Below are 22,605 nucleotides of genomic sequence, written 5' to 3'. Positions count from 1 at the left end.
GGTGACTCCAAGAGACTCAAAATACTAGTGTTTGGAGCCGCACCGTCGAGGCGGGGGGGGCAGGGGGGAGAGGCGGCCAACTACAGCTCGCCAGACAAGTCCAACCTGCCACCGCTCTTGGCGTGGCCTCTGAGCTCAGAATGGCTCTCGTTTTTTGTTTTTGTACATTTTTTTAGAGCTGTAAAAACAACAACGAAGAATATGTGACCGGGACCATACACAGCCTGCAAAATCTATTACTGTCCGGCTCTATACGGAGAAAGTTTGTCAGCCCCTGATCTAATCTAGAAAAGAAAAAGAAACAACCAGCAAGGTTTAGGGAAGCGAGGAAGAGGCTACGGATGACATGCTCATTTTTTTTTTCTTTTCAGATGATGGCTTTTATCAGGCATCTAGGTGTTGACACACAGATGTCCACAGGAATTCAAGATCCCTATCTGTAGCTCAAGTTAGAGGAAGCCTCAGGACGAGGCCACAAGAGTCCAGGGTCACAGAGTTCTAGAACAGCCACCCTCTCAGCCACACTATCAGGTGGAGCTGCCTGACCCCGGCCTGAGTCACCTGTCTGCCCACTGCCCTTCCCCACTCAAGTTAAACCCAGAGTTTACCCAAAATCTGTATGTCTCTGATAAGAAGTCAGGTAAACTAGTTGACCCCAAGATTACCATGATATTGGAAGGCTGTTTTGTTGTGTGAGGCTTTGTTTCGTTGTTTGTTAAAAGGGGAGACGTGTGAGCTGCTATGCAGAGAAGGCCGACCTGAGGCCTCCAGGAGCCGAGCAAGGTCGGCTGCACACACGTCTCGGAGGCAGGCGGCACTGCCTGCACCCCTCAACCCCCTGAGCTCTGCCATTCCCTGCCCATCCTTGCGCATCGAGAATTCGCTGGGCACCACTGAGGAGACGGGAACGATCACGCCACAGACCCCATCCTCCAGGAGCCGATAAGCCGAGGGGCGAGACTGGCAAAATGCAGGAGGGGAGAAATGCGGAGAAGGGAGTAGCTGTAACAAAACCAAAATACGTCTTCCGTGTCACTCGGGAGTTCAGAAACCGGCAAGTCAAAACCCTCCAAATCCGACTTCTTCCTCAAATCCCGACTGCAGATCTCAGAGCCCTAATGTGGCAGCTTCTGAGGGAGTTTGAACACTGAAGAGATTTCCCCCCCACACCCCAGTAAACCGGAAATCAGAGCAGGACAGCCATTCCTGGGTGAGTCCTCAGGCGGGCACGTCCGGGTGGAGAAGCCCTCGCTTACGGCATCTGTCCAGGGGAGGAAGGGTCTGGTCCCACCTTCTCCATCCGCCATTTCACACCTTTCCCCATGTGCACCGTCCGGTGGAAGAAAAGCTCTCTCCTTGTGCGTCTCTTTTGAGGAGTAAGAAAACCCTCTCCGGAAGGTCACCATCAGACCCGCAGAATTTCACGCCAGGCCCACACCTGCCCGCCACACCCTCCTCGCCAAGACTGCGCCGTGTCCCCACCCCCCCGGGATTCCACTAGCAGCGTCCTTCATGAGCAAGTCTTCAAGATCCAGCCGTGGGAGGCCTCCCCTCAGAAGACCCAACCCGCCGGGCAGAGAAGCCGTGGCTGCCACCTGTTTCCTCTCCTAGTGCCTTCCTGTCCCCTTGGTTGGATCTGTAGCACCATCCAGTCGTTTCTGAGAACACTCACCTCTGCTAACGAACGCGGCTTCTCAAGATCAGAGGCTGCTTCTCATTTATTTCCATTTATCGAGAAATGAACCCAGGGCCTAACGTAACAGGCACACAGAGAGTATCGATAGAAACTAATGAGAGAATCGCTCACCAAACGAGAAATTTAATGAAATGAAAGTTTTTGCTTCCTGTCAGATACACTGCGATCCCATACCTAATAACGTGTCAGGAATCCAACAGGCAAGGTCATGAACCTCAACCTCCCCTACAGTAGACTCAGCCCAAGAAAGTGCTCTGTCCTTTCTGACTTCTCTCTAGAACGGCTGGGGCTGCAGACGTGCTCCCCGAAGTCAAAGGGACAGCATACCTCACGCACACAGGCTGCAAGGACCCCCGGGCCTTCACCCCGACTATATCTGGGACTCTACCAGGCTTCAAGTGGCAGAAAACATGCAGAGACATAGTCCAAAACAGCCCACTACTGCACTAGACAGGAAATGGGAACCCTCTTGTCATCAGACGTAGGTCATAAAAATTATTATCTTTTCTCATCATTAGTTTTATGAACTTTTCCCAATAATGAGCTGAATTATTCCCTCATGCAGAAGATTAAAAATCAATATTGTAAAAGTCAGAGGCAGAAGAGAGGGCAGGGGAGTGAACTAAATGTCAAACTGAACTCGGCGCGCTAGGAAAAAAAGTCCTCCCGACAAGTGTGCAGGTTCAGCGGCGCAGGCCTGAGGACGCTGGCCAGAGAGAGAGAGCACAAGGAGAAGCCGGAGGCCAGCTCTCACCGCCGGAGGCCACAGCACCCCTGCCTCGGGGTCCAACCTGGCCCGAGGCTCGGAGGATGCGCAGTGACCAAACCCTCGAGCCTTACACGCTCTGACCGCCAGGCTCCTTCAATCCACACACGTGCAAGACTTGGATGAGGAAAAGAACATTCTCTCTGCTTCTGTTCAGGTTCTTCTTTCTCTTTTTATTTAAATATTCTAAAGTACGAATACAGTTTTGAAATTATCTCCACTAGAGGCGCCGGGGGAGGCGGGGGGAGACTCAGGCAGTTAAGCATCTGACTCTTGATTTCAGCTCGGGTCATGATCTTGCGGTTGGTGAGTTCGAGGCCCACATCAGGCTCCGCGGTGCCGGTGTGGAGCCTGCCTGGGATTCCCTCTCTCTGCCTCCCTCTCTGTCCCTCCTCCTACCCCGCTCACACACGTGCTCACTCTCTCTCTCTCAAAATAAATCAACTTTTTAAAAAAGAAATGATCCACTTAAAGTCCCTGCCAACCAGAGCCACCCAAATGGATGTGACGGCTGTGGCATGGCTCGGTGCCGAGGTGAGTGCCTTATGCCCCCGCGGACGTACAGCTTCCCTTCACCTCTGTTCGCACTGAGGACTGACTGGTTGAAGCCTTCAAAACCACATCCGTGTGTCCCTCTGCATCGGCCACAGCACCAAGCCGCACAAACCTACGCCAGCTAACTCCAGCAAAGGGGAGCTGACCGCAGGTACCCGGCAGACGATTCGGCCCTGAAGAAGGCAGGAGAGCGGGACAGAAAGCGGCGGGCACGGTGGAGGTCCAGGCGACAGCAAGACAGCTGCCCTGGATGAAGGTCGTCTGAGCGGGCCTCACTCAGCTGCAGGGAGCAGTCCCGCCCTGGCCACCTCACTGCCTCAAAAAACGCCAACCCCCAGAGAGAGTCTGTCCGTCCACCCTCGGGCCCTGGCTAGCCCGAGGGAAAGGGACAGAAGAGCTGGCGTCCGTTCGGGAACCTGGGCCCTGGAGTTGCACGCCCACTGACACAACACACACCAGGAGGCCGGTAAATTCCCAAAAGGAAACAGGGCACTACCTGTACGGAGAGGGGGAGGCCGGCAGTCAAAAAACGGCAACATCCACAAAAGTCATTAATCACCATTTTCAAAACGAAGGAAGCCACCTGCCTCACTATTCCCGAAGAACTCAGGTTCAGAAGAGCGGTCTCCATGCAGAAATGGTGGGGAGGCAGGGGGGAGAATCAAATAGAGACACGCCTTCTTTATGCTAACGTTACCCTTCATCAGGAAAGAAAACCCACATGCCCACGGTGAAGGTCACTTAAGCCTCTTCCCGCTCGCTCGGCCAAGGACAGCGTTGAGGAGGCAGGGCCCGGCCTTCTTCACAGGTGGAAGGAGGGCAGCTGTGACTTGCCTCTCCTTGCAATTAACACGTTCCAGGTGAGAATGAAGCCAGGTGAGAATGAAGCGCTACCACAGGTGCAGGCGGCAACTTTCCATGCTAGGTGACTGTCCCAGGGGCCACCTTTGTTGGCTGAAGTGTACTGATTAACCCTTCGTGGCCAGGGTCCTTTCAGCTTGGCTGTGAGCTCCCTGCGGAGGGCTGACGACCCGCCTGCCCCTCGGAGACTCACTGCAAGATGCTCTAACACCCCGTCCTCACCCCCCTTCTCTCTGGGTCAGCGGACGCTTCAGCGGGATGCCCCAGGTTCGAGAGACACAGGTCGGGTCGCATCACTGCACCCTCACCAACTGCAGGGACTCCTCCGCGGTTTCCGAGTCATGGCAAGCTCTTCTGTGGGTCAAGGTGGCGAGGTGTCTGAGGCCTCTGTAAGGTGGCCTCCCGCCTCCCTCACCTCTCTCACGTGTCCGTCACCTCCTCCACGCCCACCTGTCTCCCTCCAGATGCCCCTCAGCCTGGCCCCCCCATCACTCAAGGCTGAGTCAAAGTCCCGCCTTCCACCAGCAGATGACCCCACTGCCTTTGCATTCTCAAGCACATAATTGTTGACACTGAAACTTTCCCAAGGGCAAGGGCCCTACATTGTTCCCATTTCCCGGAGGGCCTAGCACAATCAGCATGTCTTCTGCGCCTGCCGCAGCGGCTTTCTACACGTGTGCAGAGGCCTGCCCCCCCTCCCCGCCCTGCCCTGCACGACCCAGGGCACAGTCCCGCAGTGTCACTGCATCCCTATCTCCCTTCTGTGGAGCACAGGGGACACCAGGCCACCCACCTGAGGCTGCTGCTCGCCTCCCGTGGCCTCTGGGGCAGACGACACTAGATGCTGCTACAGCCACTCCTCCATCCCGCCTCCCACCCTCCCTGCTGCATGCCCTGATTCAGAAGAAGGACTATTTCATCTTTACTGTTCCTGGCACAGAGCTCCCAAAGCCCTTGGAATTTCTAAAGTGATGACACAGATAGAGGTGCCTTTTCCACATCAACGAGACTTTTCGACCGCACCTAAGGATGTTGGCTGGTTAGCAGTGGAGCCAACCAAAGGCCCAGCGGACTGGAACTTCCAGCCGCAGCCCTGAGCTCCGGGGAGGGGGGAGGAGCCGGAGGTTGAGTTCAATCACCAATGGCCAACAGTGTGGTCAATCACACCGAGGGAAGGAAGCCTCACCCCAGTTTCACCCCAAAACAACGGGGTTTAGAGCGTTTCTGGGTTGAACAGGGAGCGGTTCTGGGGGAGGGTGCCGGGGCACAGAACGCGGAAGGAACCTCAACACGCTCTCCCTACAAACCTCACCCTGTGTATCTCTCCCACGTGGCTGGTCCTGACTTAGGTCCTTTTAGAATCTTTTCGGGAAGCTAGATGTTTCCCTGAGTTCTGTGAGCCAGTCTGGCAAGTCGGTCAAAGCCAGATCAGTCCCATGAGGGGCTCGGGGGACCCTCTAACTAACAACCAGTCAGCTGAAAGCACAGGTGGTGACCTGGCCGTAAACTGGGGTCTGGCTGGGGGAAGGGGGCAGTCTTGTGCGCTGAGCCCTTACCCTTTGGATCTGAGGACAGACTTTAATGTCGGACACCCAGCTGGCGTCTGAGAACTTCCAGGTTTTCCCACGTGGAAACGCCATCGGGAGGATTATTACCGTCAGTCCCAGTGCCACCTGGAAGCCCACCCGTTGCCCAGTGTGACCAGAGCCCTCGCTTCAGTCAGCGCAGCCATCCCTGTCCCTCTGCGGAGGACTGGCTTAGCCACGGGCACCTGGTGCCATTCCGGCCAGTGTGACGTCAGAGGCCTCCTGCTGGGGAGCTTCCGGGAAAGCCTCCTCCTCTTCCGAGTGTGGCCCCGTCTGCGTAAGACCTGCTGGGAGCAGGGCAGCGGTTTCTGAACCGTGGGAACGTCTGGCCCGAGGACACACTGGCACACTGACGATGGCAGAGCGGAAGGAGAGCGGGCTCTGCGACGAGGCCAGGGAGCCACCGGTTAGCCAACCCGGGGCATTTCGAGGCTGCTGGGGTTGGGAAATACAGCCCTTGCTCACGGCAGGAAGAATCCTAACTAATGGTCTCCAATCAATTAAATGTACTAATAACAGTAACAGCAGCAATGGTGCGCTTTTATAATCTGCCAGGCACATGCGAAATCCCGGACGGTAACGATCTCCCCTAATCCCTCAGGCAATCCTATGTGCCCACATCGCGATCCTCGACGGAGGCTCACAGGCGCTGGAGGGCGGGCCAAGCTCGTGCGCGGGGAGCTGGGATTGGCACCCAGGCTGCCTACCTTTAAAACTGCGCTCTCCACCTCATTACTGCATCGTCCTCTCCCTCCATCCCTTCTGGCACACATACCCATTATGACCATGATGTTTCAGAGTGGGACCAGACTGCCGAATGATCCAGCCCTCCCCACGGCACCCCAGAGCCTGAAAATACAGGCCCGAGGCAGCAAAGCAAGTCAGTGGCAGAGCCCAGGCTGGAAGCACTCAAGCCCCTGGTCCCCGAAAAGATGTCCTTTCTACAGAGCTGAAGCCAGGCCCCTGGGCTTCACACAAAGCAGGCTCGAGGGCCTCAGCTCTGCCTCCCGGTGTGGCCAGAGCACAGGAGGCCAGCTCGGGAAGGCCTGCACTCACCAGCGGGGGGGACTTCTGCTTCTCCTGGTCACCGCTGCCTTCCCCGCGCTGCATGGACGCGCTCCTGTGCTCCGCGACCGCCTCTCTCTCCCTCGCCACCACCTGCAACAGCTCATCCTGGACCCTGGCCTGCTCCTGTCTGTACCTGTGCCAGGAGAGAGATGCAGATGGCACGGCTGGCAGAAGGCGGCCACGAGAAGGCTTGCGAGCTCACTTGAGCGGGCAGGAGGCAGGGCTCCATGGGCCAGGGGGCCTCTGAGGCCAGCGGGGAAGCACCAGGCCTCTGTGAGTCCCCAGGGCCAGGGGACGCCAGGGAGCCCCAGGCCTCTGCGACGGTCCCCAGGGCCAGGGGATGCCGGGGAGCCCCAGGCCTCTGCAACGGTCCCCAGGGCTAGGGGACGCCGGGGAGCACCACGCATCTGTGACAGTCCCCAGGGCTAGGGGACGCAGCAACACTTTCTCGGCCAGGACAGTGCAGCTTAGGAAAAGGAGACAGGGCCACCAGATGAGGAATCAGACAGTCCTGTGCCGAGTAAGAGGCTCTGGGACCCAGGTTCGGGCCTGGCCAGTCACTCTGCACAGCAGGCAGGCAGGTGGGAAACCCCACCTTCTTCTGCCTCCACTTGAAGCTTCAACGGTTTAGAGACAGCGATCTTTTGTTTGGATCATTTAACTTTCCATCCTGAATGTCAGCCTACCCTTTGACCTATTTCAGCGCATTCTGCCTAGTAAAATAATCCTAAAGACACGAAAAAGTTATTAGTGTCAAGATGCTCTTACAGGAACTATTTACTATAGTGTAGAAATTATGTATTATAGTATATATTGTGTATTTATTGTAGTGTAGTGTGGTGTGTATATTAAATGTCCAACATCAAGGTCAAGTTAAAGAATATATGGCATACAATGGTATCTTATAGCATCATTAGACCAATATACGCTTAGATTTGTCAATAGGCTGAATCTAAAAATTGAGAAACAATAAACAATACTTGTAGAAATAAAATTGCTGGGGTGCCTGGGTGGCTCAGTCAGTTAAATGTCCAACTCTTGGTGTCAGCTCAGGTCAGGAGTTCACGGTTCCTGGGATCAAGCCCCACATTGGGTTCTGTGCTGACAGCGAAGAGCCTGCTGGGAAAATTCTCTCACCCTCTCTCTCTGCCCCTCCTCTGGCGTGTCGGTACGCCCACTCTTCTCTTTTTCTCTCTCTCAAAAATAGATACTCAAACTTAAAAAAAAGAAATCAAATTGTTTACAAAGCAGGTATAACAAATGGAAAACAGTTCTAAAACTTTGTGAAAAAAACAAGATATAAAATCATATATAACTTTGAAAAAAGAATCCTAGACGAGGGGAAAGAAGACATTGGAAAGAAACACTTCNAATGGGAATACAAATCAACAAACTGTTACCCGGTTTGCCTCTGACGTAACGCTCCCTGTTCTCATTGGTTTCCTTCCAGCAGCTTTTATTGAGGTGTAATTGATCACGTTCGCTTTTGCTTTTCTTACAATTTTCTCTTGTCGTAACTACGGAAAGAACGGAGCTCCCCGAAGGCAGAGGACGTGGCACTGACCCCCAGTCCCACCTCGCCCGCAGGAGCCTGCCCGCTGCCCCGCCCCCCGCTGGCCCTGCTGTTCCGCGTGCGTCTGTCACTGCTGGCAAAGCGGAGAATCTCACCACGCGCTCACGCTTCGTGCACATCTTCTCCTGAGCCGTCAAAGATCATCAAGAACTCTCTGCATTAGGGCTATTGATTCACTGTCATAGTTTATCATTCATTCTTCTCTTATTTTTTCTAGGTTGCCTAATTTCTTATAGTTACACTTCCCACTTTGCGCCTTAATTTACGGTTTATGCACTTGATGAAGTGCTGAAAGAGTCTACTTATTGTCCTTGTACGCACTGTTATTGTACTCTCGTGGCTTCGGCTCGTACATTTAAATCTTTTATTTCCTCTGACATTTATTCTGAGGTATGGTGTGACATAAGGATTTAATTTTAACTTCCTTCTCTAATCTTGTTCCATCGCTAAAATAAAAGCAAACACTGATTTTAAAAGTAAAAATATCTTAAAATTAGTCAACTTCAAGACAGCCCGCTTATGCTGACTATTCTCCAGCATTCAGAGACCCAAACCCACCACCATCTAAACAGCAACGTACTTTCGTTTAACTCGAACCAAAGGGCAAATGAGCCGACGCTCTTGCCGCTTGAACTGCTAAAACGCGCCCAAGACTGAACCCAACGCCTCTTTTATCTTCCAAAGCGGGACAGACATGCGCGTGATATGCTTCGGCCTCCTTGGCTTCTCTCGTCACTGCTTCCCTCTCCCTGGTGACCTCAGTTTACTGAAGTGTGCTGGGGGGAGTCAGAGCCCTCTGGGACCCCCCGTCCCATCAGCTGCTGGAGGTCTCAGGGGGGAACCACCCTTTTTTTTTTTTTAAAGTACAAGAGCCTCATGCAAGGGTTTCGAGAAATCTCACTCACCCCTTTGCTGACAGATATTCAGAGACTTCAGGGCAGGTTCAGGAAGCCCTGAGGCAGACAATACTAGGCCTGGCTGGGTGCCCCACCCCCACCCCCTGTAGATCTGTGACCCGGCCCCTGAGCCCCGCCCTGAGGGCTCCCCTTTGCTCGCACTTTGTACCCCAGAGACAGCATGTGGCTTAGAGGGCCCCACACAGGCCGGGCTGTGCCGCACTTCTGGGCCTCTGCTTCTGCGGAGGTTAATCTCTGTACCACTGCTCTGTCTTGCAAAATCCAGTTGAAACATCACCTCCCCTTGAGGCCCCTCCCTAAAATAATGAGTGCCTACTCCTCTGTGCTGTCCCGGCCACAGCCATGCTTCTAGGACAATACACGCACCCTACAGCGTTACACACGCACCCCCTTCACCAGGGCTGTGTGTGCTGCAAGGGGGCCACCCCTGTGCACCCATCGCCGGGCGCCCGCACCAGCACACGGGCCCGATCCCTGGCCAGCTGCCAGGAAATGCTGATCGGACAGGCTGCAGCCCCTGCCGTCTATCTACCCTGTTGCAGCCCGGTGCGGACGGCCGGCAGAAAAGACAAGCTGCGGGTGATACTGAAGACCCAGATTCTCACCAACAAGTGTTTGCTCAACAGAGGAGAGGCTGCCCCAAGGACTCTTCTTGGGTGTAATATCTTGTATATTCCTGCAGCTTCTGTCCTTTCTTACATGGTTTCATTCCTTTGTTCGCTGGGAGCCATTCAGAGAAAAGCACAAGAGGGAACAAATGAGCTCTGGCCAGCGTGCGTGTGGGAGGAGGGACNCCAACTCCCCCGCGCTGCCCGGAGTGGGTAAGTCCCTATGGCTCCTTGAGCCCCACCGAACGGTAATGGCAACGCTTCCCTGGGGATCCTCAACAGCGACTCCTTAGCTGAGCCGTCACACCCAGCCCTTTGGCCTCATCTGTTACTTATCCAGAAATTCAAAAAGCGGGGAAACCGGTGTGGCCCAGTCACAGGCACTCTGAGGGCCTATCCCTCTCGGAAAGCGACACTCTTCTGAAAAGCGGTTATCAGAGAGGGCTTGCTTGGTCGCCCAGAAACAAAGAGGAGCCCCATTAGCTGTCAGATCTGTTGTGACAGGAAGGCTCTCGTCACCGATTCCCCGCCCCGCCCCAGAATCCCTGCGCCCTGCCGTACCTTTCTGCGGGCCTTCAGAGGTGCCACGTGTAGACGGTGGAGGGGCAGGAGACGGAGCTGGCCCCCCAGCTTTGCAGGGCTGGCTGGGGTCCTTCATGCGGTTAACCACGTTTTCGGACAGCTAGGGGAAGAGTTGAGGATGGGAAGAGAAGCACAGGGGAAAAGTTGTATCAGAGAAGCCTCTGGAAATGCAGACTCCCCGTCCTCCATGCCCCTGAGCACACCACTTCCTCCAGACCAACTTTAATAACGGAATTCGACTCAAAACCTCCCAAGGTGGCCTGACGCCCAGCAGATTGGCCCCAAAGCCCAGTGTGGACCCCGGGGCTGATCGGCGCATGCCGACTGCTGGCTTTCCAGCTGCCCCCCTGCGCAGGCCTGACACCGCGGGGCCACCTTCCTCACCTCCTCCGCCTTCTTTACGCGGCTCCTCTGCTGAGAAGCAGCCGCAGCCGTCCAGCCCCAGGACGTGTGCACCTGTCCAAAGCCTCCATTTCTCTTCAGGGCATCTCAATGCGCCTCCTCCACGAGGCCTTCCCAGACAGCACCCAAGGGACACATCTGTGTCCCTTCCTTTCATTCCCATCACAACACGGATGCTCTTCGGAAAGAACCGCACACCCTGCCTGCCTCACCCTAAACGTGCGCAAACACCTGCAGGGCTGGGGTGAACCCCCCCTCCTCTGTGCACCCCCAGCACCCCACACAGAGCACATGCCACAACCTGGCCGGACTCAGTCCACCCCGGCTCCCCCTGAATGAAGACTGGATAACTGACGCTTCCATTCATTTCAGAGGAAGTGAAATGGGCATGAGGGTGTCATAAAACAGTTTACTGAAATGAAACAGCAAGCTAGGGATAAATCCAGACTAAAAACCCTTAAGAGTTCACTTCAGTAAATATTTATTAAGTGCCTAATATGTGCAAGGCATCACAAAGCACAGCTGAGGGAAGAACTTTAAACACGACTTTAAGACAAAAGCCATCGTCAGCAACTCCACTTCTGGGTATCCCGCTGAGAAAACTGCTCCCACAGGTACACGGCAGAAATGGAGTAGCAAAATAAAACAAAAACAAAAATTTTTTAAAAACACATAAATATGCAACAATAAGGAACTAGTTATGGAAATGATGGTGTGCACCTTCTATGAAATATTACGGAGCTATTAAGAAAGAATGACGCAGGGGCGCCTGGGTGGCTCAGTTGCTTCAGCAATCGACTCAGCTCAGGTCAGGATCTCGTGTCTCATGGGTTCAAACCCCGCGTCGGGCTCTGCGCTGACAGCTCAGAGCCTGGAGCCCGCTTCGGATTCCGTGTCTCCCTCTCTGTGTCCCTCCCTTGCTCTCTCTTTCTCTCTCTCTCAAAAATAAACATTAAAAAAAGAAGATGAAGAAGAAAAGAAAAAGAAAGAATGACACAGGGGCTCCTGGGTGGCTCAGTCAGTTAAGCGTCTGACTCTTGATCTTGGCTCAGGTCATGATCTCATAGTTCATGAGCTCGAGCCCCACATCGGGCTCTGCACTGACAGTGCAGAGCCTGCTTGGGATTCTCTCTCTCTCTCTCTCTCTCTCTCTCTCTCTGCCCCTCCCCTGCTCACTCATGCTCTCTCTCCCTCTCTCTCTCAAACTTTAAAAAAAGAAAAGAAAGAATGAGGTAAAACATGTACAACTGACTTGGAAGGGCATATGGGATGTGCTCCTGATTTTTTAAAGTCATAGAACCGTTTGTATAGCTCAATTTTTCTTATTATTTTAGAGAGAGAGAGAATACATATACACAACCACGTGTATCTAGTGAGGGGTGAACATCTGTGAGGCTACAGAGGAAACACACGGGTACATTGTGTGAGTGGGGTCAGGAGCAGCTGGGGCAGGACGGTCACTCTGGGCACTTCTGTGTTTTCACTGTTTTGTTTAACAACAAAAGATTATAATAATAATAACCGAGTCCCTCTAGTATTTCAAATAAATACAAATTAAGTAACTAATTAATGATATAGTACAGGGAGCACCAAGCTTATGCAGCAGTGGAAGAGAATGGAGAATGCAGAAATACGCCTATATGTCTAAGTTCAACAGACTGACAAGGGGCCGGGACAATCTAATGGGGAAAGACACCCGCCCCCCCATTTGTCTCTTCAACAGACGGTGTAGGTAGAGCTGGATTTCGAAATGCAAAAGAAGGAAGCTGAACACCTACCTCACACCGTATATAAACGTTAGGCCAAACTGGATCAGAGACCTAAATGTAGGAGCTGAAACGATATACAGGTAAACAAAAGAAAATATAAGCGGAAGTCTTTATGACCTTGGCTTTGGCAATGGATTTGTAGATATGATACCAGAAGCACAAGCAACCAAAGAAAATGAGATCATTTTGGACTTCCTTCAAATTTTACAATACATACCAAAGACCCAATAAAGCAAGTGAGAAGGCAACTTCCAAGATGGGAGAAAATATCTGCAACCATGCATGTGACAAAGTCTATGTGTCTACAGTGAGTGCACAACTCCCACGAGTCAGTGATACAAAGAAAAATAACCCAATTATTTTTTTTATTTTTTTATAGTTTTTATTTTTGAGACAGAGAGACAGAGCATGAGCAGGTGAGGGGCAGACAGAGGGGGAGACACAGCATCTGAAGCAGGATCCAAGCTCTGAGCTGTCAGCACAGAGCCCGACGTGGGGCTCGAACCCACGAACCACGAGATCGCAATCTGAGCCGAAGTCGGACTGAGCCACCCAGGTGCCCCAAAATAACCCAATTTTTAAAATGAGCAAAAAGATATCTGAAAAGATATTTCTCCAAGAAGGATCTACGAATGGCCAATAAGCAAATGAAAAGTTGCTCAATATCGTTTGTCATTAGAGACATGCAAATTCAAACCACAATGAGATACTACTTCATACCCACTAGGAAGCCTATAATCAAAAAGCCTGAGGAGTGCCTGGCTCAGTTGGTTAAACAACCAACTTTGGCTCAGGCCATGATCTCACAGTTCATGNAGCTCAGAGCCTGGAACCTGCTTCAGACTCTGTGTCTCCCTCTCTCCCTCTCCCTGCTCTCACTCTGTCTCTCTCAAAAATAAACATAAAAAGAATGTTTTTAGGTCCAATAATAACAAACATCAGCAAAGATATGGAGAAATCAGAACACTCGTACACTGCTGATGGCAATATAAAGTTNCCGAAAGGTGAGCTTTAAATGGGTGAGTTGTTGGGGCACCTGGGTGGCACAGTCGGTTAAGCATCCAAACTGGGCTCAGGTCATGATCTCGCGGTTCACGGGTGCGAGCCCCACGTCAACAGCTCAGAACCTGGAGCCTGCTTCGGAGTCTGTGTCTCCCGCTCTCTCTGCCCCTCCCCTGCTCACACTCTGTGTGTCTCTCTCTCCCTCTCAAAAATAAACACTAAAAAAATTTTTTTTCAAAATGGGTGAAATCTCAATAAAAGTGTTACAAATAAAAAGAGAGAACCAAAGACAAAAATGAGCGGTGTGCACAGGTTGTCACTCAGCCACGGCAGGACGTCCCAGGGAAGGTGCACCTGTGTGGGCTCCTGGGGGTGCGAGCAGGACTCGACAGAACAGAAGCTCCGGTGCAGCGGGGGCGGGGGGACAGCACACGGGGCGGGGCGGGGCGCAGAGGAAAGAGGGGACCTGTGTGCCTGCAGCGCCAAGCTCACAGGGGACCATGTGGGCTGGAAGGGTGCACTTGGATGAAGCTGGTGCTGAGAGAAGCTTCCAAGTCAGACAGAAGGGCTCCAACAGTCGCACAGCGTTGCTGTCAGCCTGGGGGCCAGGAAAGAACACAGGCTGTGCTTTCAGAGGAGGAACTGGCAGCACTATAGGGAGCACCGGGGAGCATGGAGCGGCCCCGGGCAGGAGGTGACAAGGGCCTGCGGCACCAGCAGCGGCGGCGGCAGGGACTGAAGCACTCTGTCTGGTGCTGCCTCTGTAAGGACAAAGGAGAGCGCACAGTCAGGAAAAAGGAATTCTGATCTGTGGTTAGTGGGGAAAGTTGAGAATGCCAGAAAAAAGGAAATCAAGAAGGGGAGTTATTTTGATAGAGCAGCAAATGAGCCAGGCTGTGGATACAAAATCCCAGACGAGAAAAACGGAAAGAGCCCTTAGGATCTTTAGGCTCGGTCCCTTGTTCCGGCCTCAGCAGAGAAGACCTGAGTCAAGGCGTTGGAAAGCGAAGGGGAAGTTCTCCGGCGCAGGCTGCCCACTTCCTGCTCGAAGCAGCTGCACGGAGGCCAAGGTGGGACACCAGGTGGGGTGTGAGGGGACCGCACGGCTGAGGTGCAGGGCCTTCCAGGAGGTGGGGACGTGAAGCCCGTAATCGACAGCGAACACAGGCCACACGGAAAGATCTGGGCATCCCAGTGGCGTGAGGAACGAGCTCACAAGAGCTGATCGTCAGATTTCCAGGAATTCTGCAAGCTGGTTGACTTCACGACAGGAGCGTGAAAGTGGCCGTGACTGGGGAATCTTTCCACCACAGGGATGGGCAAATGCTACACATCAGGGCCCTTTCTTGGGCGGAGATCTGGTCATTCAACTTTCACCGGCACACCACGGGGCATCGCGTCCCCCAGGCCCCCATCTGCAAGTGGGCTCTGTGAGGCGCCCCAGTCCTTGGAGGGCCGGGGGTACGAGAGCACTGAGTGCTGCTAGAACCCACATGGGTGTGGAGGAGGCAAGGACCCGTGTGATGGGCATGGAAGAGGCCGCCGCAGCCGGTAAGGCCCCGGGCCCCGCCGAGGAAAAGAGCCGCACGACCCCAGGGAGCATGCACTGCACACAGAGAGAAGACCAGAGTCGTGCAGCCCCGTGGGGACAGCGGAAGCCGCCTGGCCAAGGGCACCATAACCACAATCCGGTTTCCTTCATCAAGTATCGGCTTCTCAGGCACCCGCTGCATGATAGCAGGAAACCGTGGTAAAAAGAAACAGCAACGAAACGGCGGTCAGAGACGCAGCCCCTGTTTCGTGGAGCTTACTTTCACACGGGACGTGAGACACAACAAATAAGCAAACAAGCAATTTCACATACCCCACTCCGTCCGACCTAAGACACCATCACGCTGGTATTTTCAGATACCCCGAAGGGAGACGAAAACCACTAATGAAATTAACCCTCCTCCCACTGTATGACATCCCATCCCAGAGACGTTAGAAACCCGTGCCGTAAGGATCGCGAAGCACGTTAGGTGACAAGGGTTAGGGAAGATGGAAATCAGAGCTGCGGTGATGGGGGCGGGGCAGGAAGCCCCAGGCACCGGACGGCCTCCCACCCCAAATGCGGAGGCCCCACCATACGTCCGCGCTGAGGGCCTGGAGAAAACGATCTGGCGCCGAGCAGCGATGCGAGGAAGGGCAAAGTCTGTGCAAAGAACGGTCTGGCAAGTCCGAGCGCCTGACAGAAGGCTGCTGTGTGAGGAGAACGGGACCAGATGACCAGGCCAAGGAGACAGGCGCCGCAGACCGACATGAGAAGCCCAAATCTGAGTGAGGGACCCAGGGAGCTCCGGGGGTTCCACACAGGTGACTCACGGGCTGCGATGTCCTCATCCCAGCATGGGGGGGCCCAACTAAACCACGCTACTTGGTGAGTGAGGGGTTAAGGAAAACATTGGCAAGCTTCTTGTTGGCAGTGGGAGATTTGTAATATTTTTTAATGTTGCTACAAAATACAGCAAGTAATATTTTAATCAACAAATATACATATACACACACTAGTCATGCGAGAATAAACACCATCTGGGCACGGCTCCCTGTACCAGCGGAACCAGAACGGGGGCCTCTGGAGCCAGACGGGTCTGGGAGCGCGGTGCCAGAGCCCACTGGTCACTGTGCCATCCGAGGGGCCCAGACAGGGCCCCGTGTGCTCAGGGGACAGACGGCCACATCCAGGGCAGCGCAGGGTCAGAGGAGCGCTACCCGCGCCCCGCCGTGCGGCCTGGACCACCCGGTTCTTGGCTGCTCTGAGCATCATGTCTCTCGCCTACAAAACAGGGGCCCCTTGAGGCTGCGCTGACTGCGCCACGGCCCGGGAGTTAAGTGCTTTGCGGGTGGGCAGGCCTGCATTTGAATCCCGGCTAAGCCGCTCACTCGATGCGTGACCTTGGGCAGGGGACTTCTTATCTTTAAATCAGTTTCTTCATCTGTGAGATGGAAATAATTAACGGCACAGACCGTGGGGCTGTTGTGCGGATTAAATGAAGCAATCCACGCTAAGCAGTTGGCATAAAGTAAACACACAACAGTAGCGGGTATGGGAAACTGCAAAGCAGTACACAAATATTAATGACCACGCATACGAGGCACATCCTGAGTGTGCAAAAATGCCTGAGCTAATCAATAACAGTAACAATAGTTAACATCTGCCACATACTATAAACCGAGGGGTCTAAGCACCCCACGTGCATCTTTGTGACCTTGAGCAGGTTGCTTCCCTCCTCTTCCATCATCTGAACAAAATGAAGTCGGGCAGATTCTTAAAGCACCCCCAGCTCCCACTGGTGGCTCAAATCCCAACCTGCCCTCAGCCTAGAGCGCCGCAGGGGATCCAGGAGGGGCCTGGTCCTGCCTCCAAAGGGACACATTTGCCTGATGCCTCCCCGAGGTCTCCAGGGACAACCTGAAGCCCGAGAAGGGCCCCTCTCGTGCCCCCTCTCCAGCCCCCACCCTCCACCACGCTGTGGCTGCTCACCAACAGCTACAACGCCAGGGATGGGTGCTGCTTCACCAAACATGCGTAGGTACTGCCCACCTCTGATGGCAAAGCCAAGGCACAGAACGGGCATGGCCACAGCCGGGGAGCTCCAGGCTGCCAGCCCCCTCACTGGCGTGCCCGTGTGCTGGTCGGGCAAAGGGAGGCTGACCCCGACAGGGGCAGGCAGAGTCGCACCGGCCGAGCCACACTCACGACCGGGAGCCCCCCACCCCCACCCCGGAGAAGCGACATCTACACACCAGCGATGAAAGGCGGAGGAGCCGGGAGGGCTAAGCCGGGGACACGGGTCAGTCACGGGTGGACTCACAGCCGCACTTCCCTGACGGCCCTGGCCGACCTCAGGCCCCTGCCACCAGTCCTTCCCTCACAGCACCCGTCACCCAGGCGACCTGACAGCCGTGGGACCACCTGCCATCGCTCCCACCAGGAGACACGTTCCGCGGGGGCAGGGAGCCTGCCTGCGTCTCCGGCGCCCAGAAAGCACCCAGCACGCTGCAGCTGCTCGACTGTTTGTTAAGCACGTGAACTAAGGAACCACTAAAGGCCCAGGTCACAGCACCGAGCTACTACCACGGAGCGTGTCAGGAAATGATGGCCGCGAAGTCTGTACTGAAAGGGCTCGGGGTGAGACAGGCGGGCAAGGCGAGCTGGCACAGAGCGCACCAGGCGCTGGGCAATCACGGGAGAGACCCAAGCTAGCACGCCCAGCGGCTTTCCCAGGGGAGCCTAAGTGTCGGAAGGGAGGGCGCCTGAGACGGGCCCGGGAAGAAAAAAGATGAGGTGGAAAAGGCTGGGTGTCAGGAGGTGTTCCGGGGAGGAAGGCCCAGAGAGAGAAGTCCACGGATCGGCCTTGACCAAGCACAGATCCGTGAAGAAAGTAAGACGTGGAAGGCTGGTGAGCTCCCCAGCCATGAGGGCCTTGAACGACAAGATAAGGAGAATGGAATTTATACTGCAGACAACTGGGAGCCGCTGACGCTTTCCAAGCAGGGCCTCCGTCAGGATCTTCTCTTCAGCCAGAACACCCTGGCAGAGCCGCGAGGGGGCGGAGGTCACAGAGGGCCAGGAAGTGCAGCGTGTGCCAGAGCTGGGGGGATGGGCGGCAGAGGGCTGCACGCAGGCGAAGCAGCTGGACACCCGGCCTGTGAACGCGCACGGGGCAAGTGAAAGCCATTTACAAAGTGGTGCAGCCCGTATGTTCCCATTTGTGCTATAAAAAGGGAAAGAGCGTGCTTGTCTGTGGAGGCTTGGGAAAAGCCTGAAGGGATTCATGAGAAATTATGAACAGTTGGCATTTAAAAATAAGAGGCATCTTGCAAGAAGGCTTAAAGGAGAAACGAGGGAGAGATGGCAGCAAGGCCCAGGTCTGGCTCACTGGAGAGGGGGCACCGTCGCTGAGCCGAGATCTGCTCTGTGAGCGTGTGTGTGTGGGGTGTGTGGTGCTCTCGTTCCCGTTCAAGCAGCTCTGATCCCCAGGCAAGTAAACAGAGACAAGAGGCTGCAGGTGGNGGGGGGGGGAACCAGAGGGCAGGCGTAGTCCCTCCAGGCTCCAGAAGGGGGCAACGAAGCGCACGGCTGGGGCAGAGGATCTGTCCACCCAGGAGGATGTGCACCCCCACTTTACAGGGGAAGACACTGGAGTCAAACAACTCGCCCACGGTCACAGGAAGTCTGAAGTGCAAAGTGCTCAGGCCAGGACTCGGATCCTCGCCCTGGGCACCTGCACAAGGGAAGGCAGTCACGCAGGGCCCTTAGGAGGTGGCGAGGGACCATGTTCACAGGATGGCCAATTCAAGAAAAATTAAAACTGCGAGTCACAATCCCCCGCTGACGGCGCGTTATGGAGCCTCGGACGGGGGAGGGAGGGCTCGTATGTACTCATAAAACACACAGCCTACTTAAATTAGGAGAATGTCAATATGAAAAATTAGCACTCTGTTAGGCTTAACGTGTTACTCATCCAGACTCATCTAGAAGTAGCAGCGCGGAGGCAGCTTCCCAAGCATTATCCTTCGCGTTAGCAAACGCTCTGGTGTCCAAATGCGCTCGCGGCACCCGCTCGTTTATGGGCAGAAGAGGCGGCATCCTCCTCACATAAGGATGGGAAGGTGTGGTGCAGGGAAACAACCCTCTGCCGCGTCGGCCGCCACTGGGCCTGCACGGCCATGGCCACGGCCCAGTCGCTCACTGCAACTTTCTGAGGACATGCCAGGCGGCGGGAGACAAACCGGGTTCCCTGCTCTCTCCAAGCTGCACCTAGGGCTTCTCCAGTCAGGCTGGGCACCTCGGGAAGTTTCCAGAAGAATAAGCTTGTGGGTACTCGGGTCCGTCTGTGGCTCCTGATGCCTAGACTCCCCAACCTCCCACAGAGCGCTGCCCGATCCTGTGGTTCTAAAAAGATCTGCCTCCTTGCCTGAGGCTGTTGCCTTGGAGATGTTGTTCGCTAGTCTTTCAGTTCTCCATGAGCTGAAATTAGATCCACCGGCTGCTCACCGCAGATTTAAGGCCCAGAATGTCAGACAAGAAGAGCCCTGGGAGACCTCCGCCGAGCGTGGCAAACACAAATGCCCCCAGGTGGCAGGCAAGCGACAAGATCAGTAGAGTGGGCCTGGCAGGAAAAGGACAGCGTGCTGGGGACAGCGGCGAGAGCACACGCCCCAGAGAGGGCAGCCCCTCGTGACTCCGGGAAAGTATCGCCATGTGGGAATGGGGACCAGACTCTCCATGTTTCCCCCAAAGAGCTAAAAACTGAATTTATGTTAAGCCTCCAAGCTTTAAATGTTGGCAATCAATCTGAATCAATTAATACCACAAAGTTTCTGGACGCGTGGTTTGGGGCAAGAAAAGCCGGCTCTGGGCTAGATACTGGGGACAGACAGACAAACAGATGTAGCTCCTGCTCACAGGGCAGGAAAGGAGTAAGCAAGGAAGGGATCATCTCTGCCCAAGCAGCAAGCGCTGGGAGGTGGGCACAAAGTCTGCAAGACCCAGGACAGGGACGACCCAAGGTGAGAGAGTGACAGCAAAGGGAGCATTTCAGAAGGGGACACTTGAATAGGTCCTGAAGATGACAAGGAGTTTAGCCAGTCACAGGGAAAGAAAATACTGCAGACAGAGGGGAACAGAATCACAGGCAGCTCAGAGTACAGCAAGAGCAAAAGGCACCAGCACAGAGGGCCCCCATGAGCCGGGCCCACAAATCTGCTTTTAACCTAAGGGAATGACGTAATTAGCTTTAACCCTGCACAGTCACCTACCTACACGCCCAGCTGGTAAGGGGCACTGCCCCAGAGTTCAGGACGGAGGAAACAAGTAGGAAGGGAGACGAACTTTCCCCGATGCGCCTCCTTTGGAACTGCCTGAATTTTATTACCATTTGCCAGAAGCCTATTCAGAAGTAAAGTGTGTGTGTGTGTGTGTGTGTGTGTGTGTGTGTGTGTGTGTGTTGATGACCCTGCTAGCACCAGGAGACACAGAATTGTGGGAGACAGGTCTATGGCGAGAAAGAACAATTTATCAGATGGTCAAGGGAAGACAGAACAGACCTGAAAAAGGTGAAGAGTTAGCAAGGACAAAGACAGGAAAAACAGAAATCTTTAGAAGGGAAAACGCAAGGTCCGTCATTAAATGTAGAGAACAAAGGAATGTGGCGTCCGGCTTTCTGGCCGAGGAGCTGGCCAGTGGGAGCTATCGAAAGCCTAAGAAACGAGAGTAACTTCTAGGGACGTGGGTCAGTCCCAGCGGATGTAGTGAGTTACATGCACCCAAGGGACCCGCAACGGGACCGCTCTGGGTTAGATGTTTGGAATCCAAAGTCAACAGCTCATGAATGGGCCTGAAAGAGGATGGCCAGGCCCAGGGTGCAGAAGGGAAAAGAAAGCTGAACTCGGAAACATTCTGAAGCCTCCACCAGCCGCAGAGAAACAGCAGAGGCGGCAGGTTTGATCTGGAAACCAGAGCTGCTGCAGCAGAGCCAGCCAGGGACCCCCCACCAAGAGGTGGAGAAGGTAGACTGGAAACCGGAAGGATCAAAGATGCTTCTAGTGCAGCGTCTTTACCTCCCAAATGAGGGAAGTGACCCAAGATGAACTTGGTAAGAGTTAGAGTTAACAACTACCCTTATATTTACATGACTTTATAGATTTTACTTTCACAGAGAAAGATCTTCCACACCATACTGTGACACGGTTATGGAGAATTAGGAGGGAATTTCATCTCATCCAAGGGTTATATTCAAAACTCAGACAAGGTAAAACTGAAGTCACCTGACCTCTTACACTATGTAAATTTCATTACTGGTTACACAGCGGTACTATTAAAAGAACATGTAAAGAATGTTCAAAAAGCCCTTCAACGTGGCTAAATCAGCCCCTGAAGTACAGCGTGGTTGTGCGCCCAGCCCTTTTCTGTCCTCGATCGCAGTGAGTTCGGAACCCCTGAGCCAGGTGAATGGAGGGCACGAGGGGACATCCACACACAGGCACCCACGTCTTCTGCTCCTCAGCAGCTGATGGGGGGAAAGAGAGAGAAACTCTGCTTCCCTGAAGACTGGCTCCACCTCACCACGTGTCAGCTGTGATGTTCTGGAAGCATCAAAAAGAATAACTCCTGGGAAAGCACCCAGCCCAGAGACGGGCACACAACAGGTGCGTGACGCCCGGATCCATATACCACTCACGGGAAAGGGCCGCGAACTCGGCCATCCGTTTCCTGACTTGCCAAGCTGGCATTTTCTGCTGTGGCCCCATCAACTGCAATCCCCCAAACGGCCAGCCAGAGTGGAGAGGCTGGGGAAGAGCAGAGAGGATCTGTGATCCAACCCCTTCAAGGCACCTATGCTAAACCGGTCCATCTTGCCTATAAGGAGAGAAACTTGCTGCTTGGAGTGTCAGAGCTCCAGGCCAGGGCTTCCTGAGACACTCTGCCCATGACGCTGCCTCTAAGCAGCCAACTAAGACGAAGGATGTAAAGGAGCATCAACATTCGTGCTGAGACTCAGGAAACAGATCACTGGGCAAGGCCAAGGTGGAAAGGGAGTCTGCTGCATACAAATGGGACAGGTCCATATTAAAGCTGGAACTGTAACAAACAGAAGAGTAAGATGCTCAGGCGCGGCTGTCCAAGATCGCCAGCTTGGCGAAAGGGACCAGCAGTTCATCAATCCAAGCATGCAATCCAGCACGCATGGAAAAATGAGCCAGATGCTGTAATAAATAAAACGGTCTTTGCGCTCCAAGAGCCTACAAACAACAAACAGGGTATAACGAGAGAGAGGAAGAGGCGACCAAGATTACTAAAAAAAATCACCAATCTTATAACAGGCGATCATGAAAAACCCAGAGCTAACATACCTCACGGTGGAAGACTAAGTGTTTCCTGCCTAAGTTCAGGAATAGGGCAAGGGCATTCGTGGTCACCACTTCTATCCAATACTGTATTGGAGGTTCTAGCCAATGCAATAAAGCAAGAAAATAAAAGAAAGGGCATCCAGACTAGAAAGGAAGAAGTAAAATTTTCCTTATTTACAGTCAGCATCATCCTACCAATATAAAATCATAAGGAATCCACAGGGAAAAAAACTACTTGGATAAATGAGTTCAGGAGGAATCAATATACAAAAATTAATTGAATTTCTACATACTAGCAATGAAGAATTCAAAAATTAAATTAAGA

At 53.8% G+C, this 22,605-nt stretch overlaps 1 protein-coding gene across 2 annotated transcripts in view; it reads right to left on the bottom strand.

Moving 5' to 3' along the window:
• Positions 1-22,605, bottom strand: part of CHCHD6 (coiled-coil-helix-coiled-coil-helix domain containing 6) — a 221,492-nt gene that overhangs the window by 193,686 nt on the left and 5,201 nt on the right. The window contains exons 2-3 of one of the 2 annotated variants that reach the window (XM_077780878.1): positions 10,192-10,312; positions 6,521-6,729 (exon numbers count right to left, since the gene is read on the bottom strand). In XM_077780878.1, coding sequence (XP_077637004.1) covers positions 6,521-6,729; positions 10,192-10,312 — 330 coding nt within the window. The remainder of the gene's footprint in view (positions 1-6,520; positions 6,730-10,191; positions 10,313-22,605) is intronic. The other variant, XM_077780877.1, reaches the window with a different exon arrangement.

Source organism: Crocuta crocuta, unplaced genomic scaffold (genome assembly GCF_008692635.1).
Source record: "Crocuta crocuta isolate KB4526 unplaced genomic scaffold, BGI_CrCroc_1.0 scaffold299, whole genome shotgun sequence".
Classification (NCBI taxonomy): Eukaryota; Metazoa; Chordata; class Mammalia; order Carnivora; family Hyaenidae; genus Crocuta; species Crocuta crocuta.
Note: the sequence above shows the minus strand (reverse complement) of the source record. Positions and strands in the feature narration are given on the sequence as shown.